The 13,749-nt window shown below is 35.2% G+C and overlaps 1 protein-coding gene across 2 annotated transcripts in view; it reads left to right on the top strand.

Moving 5' to 3' along the window:
* Positions 1-13,749, top strand: part of SLC12A2 (solute carrier family 12 member 2) — a 105,013-nt gene that overhangs the window by 41,811 nt on the left and 49,453 nt on the right. For both annotated transcript variants that reach the window (XM_081501849.1, XM_081501847.1), the window contains exons 5-10: positions 4,985-5,124; positions 7,095-7,205; positions 7,802-7,910; positions 10,509-10,636; positions 10,733-10,817; positions 12,719-12,870. In XM_081501849.1, the coding sequence (XP_081357975.1) occupies positions 4,985-5,124; positions 7,095-7,205; positions 7,802-7,910; positions 10,509-10,636; positions 10,733-10,817; positions 12,719-12,870 (725 nt within the window). The remainder of the gene's footprint in view (positions 1-4,984; positions 5,125-7,094; positions 7,206-7,801; positions 7,911-10,508; positions 10,637-10,732; positions 10,818-12,718; positions 12,871-13,749) is intronic.

Here is a 13,749-nt window from a genome sequence, read left to right as displayed (position 1 = left end):
ATATGTGTGACTGTGGTCAAGTTACTTAACCTCTGTAAGCCTGAATTTTCACATATGTAAAATGGGAATGATAATCGTCCAGTTGTCCCTTGAATAACACATAGGTTAGAGATGCTGATGACCCCTGTGCAGTTGAAAATCCTTGTATAACTTTTGAGTTTCCCAAAACTTAACTATAGATTACTGTTGGCCGGAAGCCTTGAAGGTAACATAAAATATTGATTAACACATATTTTGTGTATATGTATTATATACTGTATTCTTACAGTAAAGTAAGCCAAAGAGAATAAAATGTTATTAAGAAAATTTTAGTGAGGGAAAAGTACATTTACAGTACTATACTATACTGATGCCATAAGTTTTACATCATCTTTTTAAAAGATGAATCATTTGTTAATACCTGCATTAATATTGTCTTATATGATACAAAACACTATATATGTCACATGTATTGCTAACACTAGAGATAAAATGAAAAGATTCACTTTGCTGTACACCTGAAAGTAAGACATCATGCAAATCAACTATATTCCAACAAACGTTTTCTAAAAATGTGAGAAATTAAAACAACATTTAACAAATGGAAAGATAATGTAAAAAATGGAATTTATATTGATTTACAGGTATAGCAATTCACACATTGAAAACAGAGGCAGCAATATGATTGCTTTATTGTAGCCTAGTATAATGATATGATTGTATCATGGTAGCCTAGCCTCTGCACTAATGAGTGAATCCTTGTACAGTTTTTATGGCATACAGTATTATAGTCATATTCATAGTATAGTATTACAAACACTGTTACATTTTTAAAAAACCACTTATCTGTGATGATGCGCAGTTTTTCTAATTACCAGAGAGGGAGGGACGGAGCACAGCATGTTTTGTATGTTAATTCTCTGAGCAAAGTTAATGTATTAGAAAGAAAATTAACATATTAATTTTGTATTAGGTATCATTCACCTTAAACCTATGTAAAGATAGACTAGTATCCACATACATTTTATGTATTCATGACATACCTAACTTGTTCTTAATTTTTTCTTTATTTCTATACCATGTGATTCATCTGTGAGTTTTTTCAAATTATCACAAATCTCCAAAACAAATTTTCAGTATATTTATTGAAAAAAATCCACATATAAGTGGACCTGCACATTTCACACCTGTGTTGTTCAAGAGTCAATTGTACTTGCTAGAATTAAATAAAATGTGTAATTTTACTTAATTACAGAATAAAAACTTTATTTTAAGATGTGTATCACTCTGTGTTGATTAGTAAATAGACCAGTCTTTCAGAGCAGTAGATCTTTTATACTATTTTGTTGCTAAGGAAAAAAAGGAGGGGAGAAAGCTCTTAAAACTGGTTGCCTCAAGGGCACAGGAATAGAAATGAGAATAAATAGGGTGGAGTACTGTTGCTTTTCATCAGGAATTTATAGGAAGATGAGCAAATGCTTTTAAAAAATTCTTCATGTGTAACTTTTTATTTTCATTAAAAAATAAAATATTTTAAAAAGTAGTGAAAGTAGGTCCTAGGTTTTAAGTTTAGGTATCCCAATTAGTGGAAGGTTTTTAAATAGTTCTGAAATGTCAGAATTTGTTACTTATATTCATTATTTCCCTTCCAGTTATCTTTACCAATGTTAAATACATCTTAAGATATATTTTTTCTTATTAGTAACAGAAAGACTTGAAATTTCAGAAAATCAAAACTTTAAACACATAACAACTGAATTCCATGCTTTTATAGGTTCTCTTGGTGTATTTCTCATTCTAAAGAATATTATCAACTATTGAAATACATGAGTGGCTGACTGATTTCAGTTAACCTTTTATTGTGACTTAATTGTCCTGTCTATAAAGTCAGGGTAAATAATACTTGTCTTAATTCATTATTGATATTGAGATTAAATGACATGTTCATTAACTGTTCAGTTCAGTTCAGTCGCTCAGTCGTGTACGACTCTTTGCGACCCCATGAATTGCAGCACGCCAGGCCTCTCTGTCCATCACCAAAACCCGGAGTCTACCCAAACCCATGTTCATCGAGTCGGTGATGCCATCCAACCATCTCATCCTCTGTCGTCCCCTTCTCCTCCCGCCCCCAATCCTACCCAGCATTAGGGTCTTTTCCAGTGAGTCAACCCTTCGCATGAGGTGGCCAAAGTATTGGAGCTTCAGCTTCAACATCAGACCTTCCAATGAACACCCAGGATTGATCTCTTTTAGGATGGGTTGATTGGATCTCCTTGCAGACCAAGGGACTCTCAAGAGTCTTCTCCAACACCACAGTTCAAAAGCATCAATTCTTCGGCGCTCAGCTTTCTTCACCGTCCAACTCTCACATCCATACATGACCACTGGAAAAACCATTGCCTTGACTAGACGGACTTTTGTTCGCAAAGTAATGTCTCTTCTTTTAAATATGCTATCTAGGTTGGCCATAACCTTCCTGCCGAGGAGTAAGCGTCTTTTAATTTCATGGCTGCAATCACCATCAGCAGTGATTTTGGAGCCCCAAAAAATAAAGTCTGACACTGTTTCCACTGTTTCCCCATCTATTTCCCATGAAGTGATGGGACCAGATGCCATGATCTTAGTTTTCTGAACGTTGAGCTTTAAGCCAACTTTTTCACTCTCCTCTTTCACCTTCATCAAGAGGCTCTTTAGTTCTTCTTTACTTTCTGCCATAAGGGTGGTTTCATTTGCATATCTGAGGTTATTGATATTTCTCCGGGCAGTCTTGATTCCAGCTTGTGTTTCTTCCAGCCCAGCGTTTCTCATGATGTACTCTGCATAGAAGTTAAATAAGCAGGGTGACAATACACAGCCTTGACGGACTCCTTTTCCTATTTGGAGCCAGTCTGTTGTTCCCATTAACTATAGGCTGTGATAATTATGATATTCTAGGGATTTTCTGTGTGATTAATTATGTGATTTAATATCTTTAACTTTAGCTCTTTGACATAAAAATTGTCATTTTATATAAGTCCATTAGAATTTTTAGTGTTCAAAAGTATTTGGGGAAAATTTTTGTTGTTTCATCTCATTTTAAAAAATGAGACTAATGGTAAATGATCAGGTTGCAATTCTTTTTCTTCAGAATTTTAGAGATGATAAAAATTATTAATTGGTAAAGTGAATTACTAAGAAAGTTTTTTTTTAATTGGCCTATAGTTATTTTACAGTGTTGTATCTGTGCCTGCTATACTGTAATGAGGAAGTTTTGGTGGATAGGTTTAAAGTATAGAATATTTGAGAAACTTGATAAAATTAACCCCAAAACCCATTATAGGCATTTTCAAAACAAAGTTTGCATATTTAGTAATTTATTAAATTGTAGAATCTGTTGTTGCTTTTGTCTTCATTCTATGGTCTTAAGACTTCCTTAAGGCAGAAAGTGAAGAGGAGCTAAAGAGCCTCTTTATTGAAAGTGAGAGAGTGAAAAAGCTGGCTTAAAACTCAGCATTCAGAAAACTAAGATCATGGCATCTGGTCCCATCACTTCATGGCAAATAGATGGGGAAACAATGGAAACAATGACAGACTTATTTTCTTGGGTTCCAAAATCACTGCAGATGGTGACTGCAGCCATGGAATTAAAAGACGTTTGCTCCTTGGAAGAAAAGCTATGACAAAGCTAGACAGCATATTAAAGAGCAGAGACTTTACTTTGCCAACAAAGTTCCATCTAGTCAAAGCTATGGTTTTTCCAGTGGTCATGTATGGATGTGAGAGTTGGACCATAAAGAAGGCTAAGCGCCAGAGAATTGATGCTTTTGAACTGTGGTGTTGGAGAAGACTCTTGAGAGTCCCTTGGACAGCAAGGAGATCTAACCAGTCAATCCTAAAGGAAATCGATCCTAAATATTCATTGGAAGGACTCTGTTGAAGCTCCAATACTTTGACCACCTGATGTGAAGAGCTAACTCATTAGAAATGACCCTGATGCTGGGAAAGATTTAAGGCAGGAGGAGAAGGGGACGATAGAGGATGAGATAGTTGGATGGCCTCACTGACTCAATGGACATGAGTTTGAGCAAGCTCCAGGAGATGGTAAAGGACAGGAAAGCCTGATGTGCTGCAGTCCACAGGGTTGCAAAGAGTCAGACACAACTGAGTGACTGATCAACAAAAAGAATAGAATATTTCATCAGTGTCTAGAAAAATGTATATAACTTAATGTAACTTCAGTGTTACTAAAACTAAGTTTTGATTATGACCTTATGACCTAGAAACCAAAAATAAATTAGAAATTTAGGGGAGCTTTTAGAGACTTTAGATAAATATTACACTGACTCAGAATCAAAATACTGATTTAAGTTAGAAAAATACTTGCTTCATAATGATAGCTTGTTTAATGTCTTTGTCTACTCTGCCATTTAGGCAGGATTTATAATATAAATTAATATAAAATTATAATATAAATTATACTAAATATAAATTTATTAATTAATATAAATTAAATTTTATTATAATAAAACTATGTCTCCTCAGGATGTCAGTATGTGCTATTCATTAAATTTCTTGTGATACCTTCATTTTTCTTTAGTATTCACATTCAGCAAATTATCATGCTAAGTAACTGAAATCATGTCAATTGTCATTTAAAATGTTATTTAAGATTAAAAATATTACTTAGAAAATCATTGGGAAATGATCTTGATGTCTCTGAATATGAGGAGGAGGCTGTTACCATTTTAATCTAAGCTTTAGAAAAGAAAGTAGGGATTTAAATAGGATGATTTTTATATTTAACGTAGGGAAAATTTTCTGGCTGTTCAGAACTGTTATGAATGAAGTGGGTTGTAAAGAATTCTTTATGGGCTTTTCTTACTAAAAATATGTTTACCCACTTGCCTGTTACTTTAACTGCTATGTTCGCTGGTGGCATGTGTTTTGTGAACTCTTGTGTAATTGAAAGGATTATTTGACATTTAAAACTCTAACATTAGTACTTGTGTTTTTTTCTTTTCTTTAGGAGGAGCATATTATTTAATATCTAGAAGTCTAGGGCCAGAATTTGGCGGTGCAATTGGCCTGATCTTTGCTTTTGCCAATGCTGTCGCAGTTGCTATGTATGTGGTTGGATTTGCAGAAACTGTGGTGGAGTTGCTTAAGGTAATTCACCTTTTTCCAGTCATTTGTTTCCCGGATCTTTATTGAGGATTTATGTGCCATTCACCATGTAAGATGCCGGGAAAGCAGCAAGGAACATAGAACTCATCCTTCAAGAAGTTTAGTGTGGGAGATAGACCAACAAATGTCAGAAATGGGAAACTGCAGGAGGTCTTGACAAACTAGGAGGATCACTTAATTTACCTTACCATCCAGGAGTAGGGTGGCAGAGAAGTGTCAAGGCAGCATTTTCGAAGGAAGGGAGTCAAGACATTAGCACCCAGATAGAAGAGGTGAGATATGGTATGAGGGAAATAGGAAAGAAAAGAAAACAAAGACCTCGGAGGGGTTGAGTATGGTGTGTTATTAAAAAAAAAAAAAAACACAAAATGGGAAATATTTCAGTATGGCTGAAGCACAAAGTGGCACGAGGTTTAAGATGAGAGGAGAAAAAAGAAAGGATCAAGTCAGGAAGGGTCTTGTTTGCTGTTAAACCTGAATTGTATCTTAACTGGAGTTGAGATCCATGATGATCAGATTTGGTGCCTCAAGAAATATATGATTACAGTGTAGAAAATTGTGAAGGGTCACAGTTGGACACGGAGGCCATTTAAAAGGTTGTAGCTATCCTGGGAGAAGAGATGTTGGTGAATATTAAATCAGTGATGAGTGGAGCTGGAGAGATGTACTTGAGTGGTTTTTAATAAGTTGAGTAAGTGGACTTGATTGATGGGATGTGGGAAATTAGAGAACAAGAAAGGAGGACTGAATTAGATGGATGGTGATGCCATTTGCCATGAGATAGAGAACAGAACATTTCAGTTTTGGATGTCTAATTTGGTATATGTAAGACAAGCTGGCCAGGAAGTGGTTGATGATACTGCCCTGGAGCTGAGAAGAGAACTTAGTTGAAAAGAGTAATTAGAATGTGTGTAGTTAAAGCAGTAGAAATAGGATTCAATTTTATTAACTGAGAAGAATCTTGAATGACACCTGTAGTTGTTCATGTTAGGTTGTAACTTCTTATACTGTAGTATATGGTATATTAGGAAGTATAACATCTGAAAAGGACTGATACTTGCATTGGCATTGACCTTAGCTGCCTAGGCCAAACGGACAGAGAAAAGGAAGTAAGCAAACAGTATGCTACTGCTAAGTCACCTCAGTCGTGTCCGACTCTGTGCGACCCCATAGATGGCAGCCCACCAGGCTCTGCCGTCCCTGGGATTCTCCAGGCAAGAACACCGGAGTGGGTTGCCATTTCCTTCTCCAGTGCATGAAAGTGAAAAGTGAAAGTGAAGTCGCTCAGTCGTGTCAGACTCTTCGCGACACCATGGACTGCAGCCTACCAGGCTCCTCCATCCATGGGATTTTCAAGGCAAGAGTACTGGAGTGGGGTGCCATTGCCTTCTCCAAGCAAACAGTATAATTATTAAGAATTCATAGTCTTTCGTTGTTTAATTTAGTATATGTTTTTAATGTCATTATTTTAGCCACAAATAATTTTGTTCTTAGAATGGAACAGTGTGATTTCGGACAGCTGCATGAAAGTGTGTTCATCTCTTTTGCTTATGCAATGGAAGAGACTGTTGAAAGCTGAATTCACTAAACACAATGAATACAAAATATATTTCTGCTTTGTAACGTAAAAAAAATCCTATTAGTACTACTTAGTCATATTATGGTTTTTTTTCTTTGCTTGTTAGCAATCCATTTTTTAAATTTGAGTCTTTATAAATATAGCAGTATTAATATTTGATCATATTTTTGATGTCTTCAGATGTTTGAGTGACATCTTAATAGTAAACAGTACTTCATTCTTTTTTGCTAGATCTCTCTATTCATTCCTTAAATAGGAATTTATCCAACTTCTATCTGTGAAGAACTGTGATATCTCTAAAATGTTTTAAAAAGAATTGAAGAATTTAGCTGAAGTAAATAATATTGTTCATTCTATTATTTTCTTTTTGTAGGAACATTCCATACTTATGATAGATGAAATCAATGATATCCGAATTATTGGAGCCATTACAGTGGTGATCCTTTTAGGTATCTCAGTAGCTGGAATGGAGTGGGAGGCAAAAGTAAGTAATGGTATCATTGGGACCTCTGTTAATGTTGAATGTACAAACTTTTAGAGCTTATGTTTTAGGTATGTTCTAAGGTATAGTAATACCTTTAGATTTTGAAGATTCCTGAGTGGCCATTTTCAAAGACGTTTACATATAAGGTCATTTCTGCTTGGCAAGGTGGGGAATATTTGGAAATAATAGTCATTTAAAGAGGCAATCAAAGAGTATGTAAGAAAAAATGAATTACGGGGTATGTCAGAGGGAGTTACTAAAGGTAATAGCAGTATAATATACTTTAAATTTTTTCTATATTTTAACATTTGTGTTATTTGTTAGCACATCTAACATGCACATGTTTAACTCACTTTGGAAATAGTTGGCATGACCCTGCTTTTGCTCTCCATTTTCCCCCAATGTATTGAACATTCTGAGATTGTTCTTTTAAGAAAAATTTATTAATAAGGACCTGCTTTGTGCTTGGCACTGTGTGAGGCTCTGGGAAAACAAGACAGAAATCTTTTCCCTTACGGGAGTTATATTCCAATGGCACTGAATTGATGTATAGACATAGTATGTTTGATTTTGATTTTTAACGTTTAAAATTTCAGGCTCAGATTGTTCTGTTGGTGATTCTACTACTTGCTATAGCTGATTTCGTCATAGGAACATTTATCCCATTGGAGAGCAAGAAGCCCAAAGGTTTCTTTGGTTATAAGTGTAAGTAAGAAAGAATGTTTTTCTTAAGGTGCACATTTTAGCATTCTAGTGTTAAATAAATTTAGTACATTTTTCATATTTTGTAATGTAATTGAGTTTGGTGTAGTGACTAACACTAATTGACAGTCCAGTTTAGTTTGGTTTCTTTATGTTTATTGTATAATTGGAGTAAAAAAGATCACTTTTATTTATGTCTTTCATTTTTCATCATTAGCAAAACAAAAGGTGATAAAACATAGAGAAATCAGTGCTACTGAGGAAAAGTACTTTTGTTCTTATTTGGAAAATTTGTTACTGAAATTGTAACTTCTGTTCTAATGTTGCTTTTTCATTCTTTTAGTTGTATTTAAACACAGTAGTCTAAAAGTGCCTGAGACTGTGAAAGCAACTAGAAATAGTTTCTTGATGTAATTCTACAGTTTACATTATTAATTGTGTGAGAATTTTCCAGTTTTCATCTTCCATAACCCTTTTCATTCTGCCTCTTAACTTTCACTACAGCTGTAATTTATGTGACATTTATTATTGTATAAAGTGTCTTTCTGTATCTCTGCCCCACTCCCTCCGCTGAGCTGCCGTTCTGAACCTGTCTGTTCAAGGCAGAATGAAAGCCAGAAAGAAGAGTTGCAGTAGCATCAGAGTTGCTTTTCCCTTAGGGTAAAGGGTCTGCCTGTGTTAAATTGACCAAAACTCCTTGTTTTTTTAGTCTCCTGACTCTCAGCAACATTCTGTTTAGCTGTCCCATTCTCCTTTGATGTCAGACACTGTATTCTAGTGAGTTCTTTCCAACCTAATTCTCTGGTCGCTATGTCTTTTACTCCTGTTACCCCTTCTCTTCTTTCATCCTCTCAATGTCAGAGTTGTACGTGTTGTCCTGGGCCTTCTAACTATATTCTTTCCTTTGGCAATATCTATTCTCATGGCTCAAAATGCTTTCAAGAGACTGACATGGTTCTATTCCTGGGTCTCTCCTTTAAACGCCAGATATAAGTATATATTCAACTGCTTATTTGATGTCCCTCCTAACTAACCCTTCTCGAACTTCCCCATCCTGATACATGAGAGAAATCAGGATCTCAGTGTTTTCTGCTTGCTCTTTCCAGTCCTTCTCTCATCAGTACATTATTCTCCCATCACTAGATTGAACCCCTACAGTAACCTTCTAATTGGCTCCCCTGCTTCAGATGCTGATCCTTCCATCCACTGTCTCTGCAGCACCCACATAAGCACTGATCATGCCATATCATTTGCATGATTCTATGCCCACCTTGACTTTTCATTACATTGAGGACAAAAATCTAAACTCTTATAAAATAAAATTTTGCATGATCTCACCCCTGCTGATCCCTTCCATCTCCTTTCATCTCCCCCATACTGTGAGAGCTTTGCCTTCTTTCAGTTCTTCAAAAGAGCTAAACCTTCTTCCTGCCTCAGGGCCTTTCTACATGTTATTGATTATTCCTGGTGTACTCTTTCCCTGGAACATCACATGGCTGATTCCTGCTTGGTAAAGTCTCAGCTTAAGTGTTCACGCCTTAGTTGCATCACTTTAGCTTTGTGAAATAAACACATTAAATTAGATTATCTCTCTCTGATTATTTGTCACAACATCCTGTTTCCATTGAGTACTTTTACTGCTGTTTGCAGTGACCTTTTTTTTTTTTACTTATTTGATAGCTCCCTATTGATACTACAAGGGCTTCTCTTGTAGCTCAGTCGGTAAAGAATCTGCCTGCAATGCAGGAGACTTGGGTTCGATTCCTGGGTCAGGAAGATCCCCTGGAGAAGGAAATGGCAACCCACTCCAGTATTCCTGCCTGGAGAATCCCATGGATAGAGAAGCCTGGCAGGCTATGGGGTCGCAAGAGTTGGATACAACTTAGTGACTGAACTACAACTACTACTACTATTGATACTTTTAAGTTCCATGAAGGTAGCTTGTTGCTATTGGACTTCTCAGTACCTTGAGATACCAGATGGCTCCAGTATTGGCACACAGTGTATACTCAGATACGGGATGGATGGATGGATGACAGTTTATTGGTTTTTTCAATTTGAGGACCTATTAGAATAGATGGAAGTAGTAGGAACTAGTTGACGCTTCCATTATTATTGAAATGGAAAGGACCTTTACCTAGTTTTCTTAGCTAAAAATTATCTAGATGCCTGATGGATAGCCTCAAAAGTCAAACAGTTCACCCCTAGGAAATAGAGAAAACAGTACAGATAAGTTGGATGTAAGGGAAAAAAACGGTTCCAGGTTTGTGTGATGTCCTTTTTGTTCTTCTACCTGCTTTCTTGTTTCTTTGACCTCTTGGCCTTTCTTAAGAATCAAGTTAGAGGTATTTCAAACATAATTAGTAAGGTATCCAAAATAATAGTGCATGAACCAGATCAAACCACCATTTTGGATGTAAACTGTTTTCTCATACAAGAAAAGAGGAACACCGATACTTGAATTTGAAAATATTCAAGAATTTACCAGTTACTGGAACTGAAGAAAAGTCAGGGATCAGAGATCACCACTTACTCTTAACCTAAAATTTTATGTCCTAATCTGCTATCCATTAATTGCCAAAAATATTTTATTCTCTATAGCTGAAATATTTAATGAGAATTTTGGGCCAGATTTTCGAGAAGAAGAGACCTTTTTTTCTGTATTTGCCATCTTTTTTCCTGCTGCAACTGGCATTCTGGCCGGAGCAAATATCTCAGGTGATCTTGCAGTAAGTATTATAAAGTACTTTACTGATTTCATATAAAAATGATATACATATATTTATTTTTAAAGGTAGACTTTAAAAAATGTTTTTTTCTTCTAGGATCCTCAGTCAGCCATACCCAAAGGAACACTCTTAGCCATTTTAATTACTACGCTGGTTTACATAGGAATTGCAGTATCTGTAGGTAAATAACCTTACATTTCTTTATGTGTTTCAGTCATTTAATGAAGTATGTACTATAAATATTCATTTTCATGACATTATATTTCTAACTTTTAAATTAAGAACTATTTCAATAAAAAGACATGGGGTTTTGTAGTTTATTTCAAAAGTACTTAAGTAAGTTAGTGGTGACTTAATGCATGTTGTCTAAGCCACCAAATACTCTATTGTTTCTTGTCTGGGATTTTTATTTAATTATATAGTAAGTTAGAAAGTTATGTAAATCTCATCTGCAGATTCTTAAATTTCACTGAGACATATTTATAGAAAATATAATTCATGTGTAGAAGTAAATGAATTTTACTTTCTGATCTTCTCAAATTTTAGCATATTTTTGTTTATGATGGTTATTTTTTATATTTTTATATAACCTTACTGTATTAAGATTGTTTCAAGGCCATTATGCAGAACCTGACATTTTTTACCGTAAAAATTTGATTTCAATTAATAGATACTACATTGAATGAAAAGTATTACTAAATTAATGAAAATGATTTTAAGCTATTTTAATACATTGATGGAATCATAATATTATAGTACTTGAAGAAAGGACTTAAGAGGTCAGCCAGTCTCTAAATCGTTTATGTGTGAGGAAATCAGTTTTGCTGCCAAAAATAAGATAATGGCACTGCCTTTAAAAATTGTTATCACGACAAAGAGGGTTTTGGTGTTTTTATTTATAAGTAAGTAAATAATTTTGAAAGACTAATTTAAGATAGATTCTTTAACTGAAAAATTCTAGTCTAGAAAAAAATTTAATAACTACTGATTTTACATATAATTTGCATACACTAACTATAGATGCTGTCTTGTCTTGAATTTATTGTACATTCATGAAATTAAATACTTTATCCAGAAATCATATTCCTAAAGTATAAGCATTGTGTTTAATGTATAAATTCTAAATTCAGGTTTTACAGTTAAAAATTTTAAGCATACTACAAGAATAAATCATAGTCTAGTACTAATCAAAAGAATCACAAACTCCAAATTCATTGACTATAGAATATAGATTTTTCATAGTATTTGATTATTCAGTCTGCTGCAAATCTCAAATACTATATGTTTTCTTTTTTTAATTTTTAATTTATTTTTTATTGCAGTAGAGTTGATTTACAATGTTGTGTTAATTCCTGCTTTACAGCAAAATGACTCAGTTATATGTGGATATACATTGTTTTTACTAATCTTTTCCATTATAGTTTATCCTAGGATATTGAATATAGTTACCTGTGCTATATAGTAGGACTTTGTTTTTTATTCATTCTATGTGTAATAGCTTACATCTGCTTACCCTAGAGTCCCAGACCATCCCTCCCCGACTCCTCCCACCTTATATTTTTGTATTGTCAAGGTGGACTTACTTGATAACAAAGGTTTAAATAGAATTATATGATTCATTCATGTTTAAATTACTTTTCCTCACAGAAGATTGATGTTACCGCAAGCCTAATCTTTGGCACATTTTAAATATAAAGTATTCAGAGTATATGAAACTGTTCCTGCCATTTGGAACTCTTTCAACATAGTGTTTCTGTATTTGCTTTAGGATACTTTAATCAAGTAGTACAGGAAATGATTTTGCTAATACATTATTTTCACAGTGATGTTTACAAGATTTTTAAGTGTCCACATATACATACTTTATTAGGTTTCATTTCACTGACTCAATACTGGGGACCATGATGCTTTCCAGATTCTGTTCCAGGTAAAGCTTTCTTAACTGTAATACACTGTATTCTATTAATATTATAAACAAGTACATACAGTCAGTACCATAAATTTCTTTATGGGTATATATAATTTTGAAACGAAGGTAAATGTTAGCTTGATCATTTGTCCTCATTGTCACTTGTGCTTCAGGTTCTTGTGTTGTTCGGGATGCTACTGGGAACATTAATGACACCATTGTAACAGAGCTGACAAACTGTACTTCTGCAGCCTGCAAATTAAACTTTGATTTTTCATCTTGTGAAACCAATCCTTGTTCCTATGGCCTAATGAACAACTTCCAGGTGAGCATCAAATTTATATTATACCAACATTCTGTGTTCATCTAGAGGTCAAACTGCTGTCAATTCTACCATTCAGAGTATAGCAAAAACTTTTACGTTTTTGCCATACTTAAAACTTTTTGCTATTGCTTTATACTCAGATGTCAGTGAAGACGGTATGCAGCGCATAGTGCATGCTCAGTCGCTCAGTCTTGTCCAACTCTATGCAACCCCATGGATTTCAGCCCGCCACACTCGCCTGTCCATGGCATTTTCCAGGCAAGAATACTTGAGTGGGTTGCCATTTCCTCCTCCAGGAGACCTTCCCCACCCAGAGACTGAACCAGTGTCTGCTGTATTGATAGGTGGATGGCACCACTGTGCCATCTGGGAAGCCCCATGTAAATAATTGGGCAAACAGAAAAATATAAAAGAATGAAACCTGAGCCTGTTCAGGGGCAAAAGGGCCCCAGAAGCCCCAGAAGGTAACACTTCTATAACAGGGTGTGTGTGTGTGTGTGTGTGCCCCAGAAGGTAACGCTTCTATAATAGGGTGTGTGTGTGTGTGCCCCCCAGAAGGTAACGCTTCTATAATAGGGTGTGTGTGTGTGTGTGTGTGTGTGTGTGTGTTACTCAGTCGTGTCTGACTCTTCGCTACCCCATGGACTGCAGCCTACCAGGCTCCTCCGTCCATGCGATTTTCCAGGCAAGAGTACTGGAGTGGGTTACCATTGCCTTCTCTGCAGTATCAGCAGTCTTATTTAATTAAATATGGCTAATATAGTGATACTATGTTAAACCACCATTGAACAGCAGAATTAAATTATTAATGAATGCTTAAAAGTTTGTGAACTAGTAAACATATGAACTCTGTAAAGATTAGTAGTAGTAGTTTAGTCG

Source organism: Giraffa tippelskirchi, chromosome 6 (assembly GCF_054371585.1).
Source record: "Giraffa tippelskirchi isolate mGirTip1 chromosome 6, T2T-mGirTip1v1.2.pri, whole genome shotgun sequence".
Classification (NCBI taxonomy): Eukaryota; Metazoa; Chordata; class Mammalia; order Artiodactyla; family Giraffidae; genus Giraffa; species Giraffa tippelskirchi.
The sequence above is the reverse complement of the archived record's forward strand: the minus strand, read 5'-3'. Positions and strand labels throughout refer to the sequence as shown.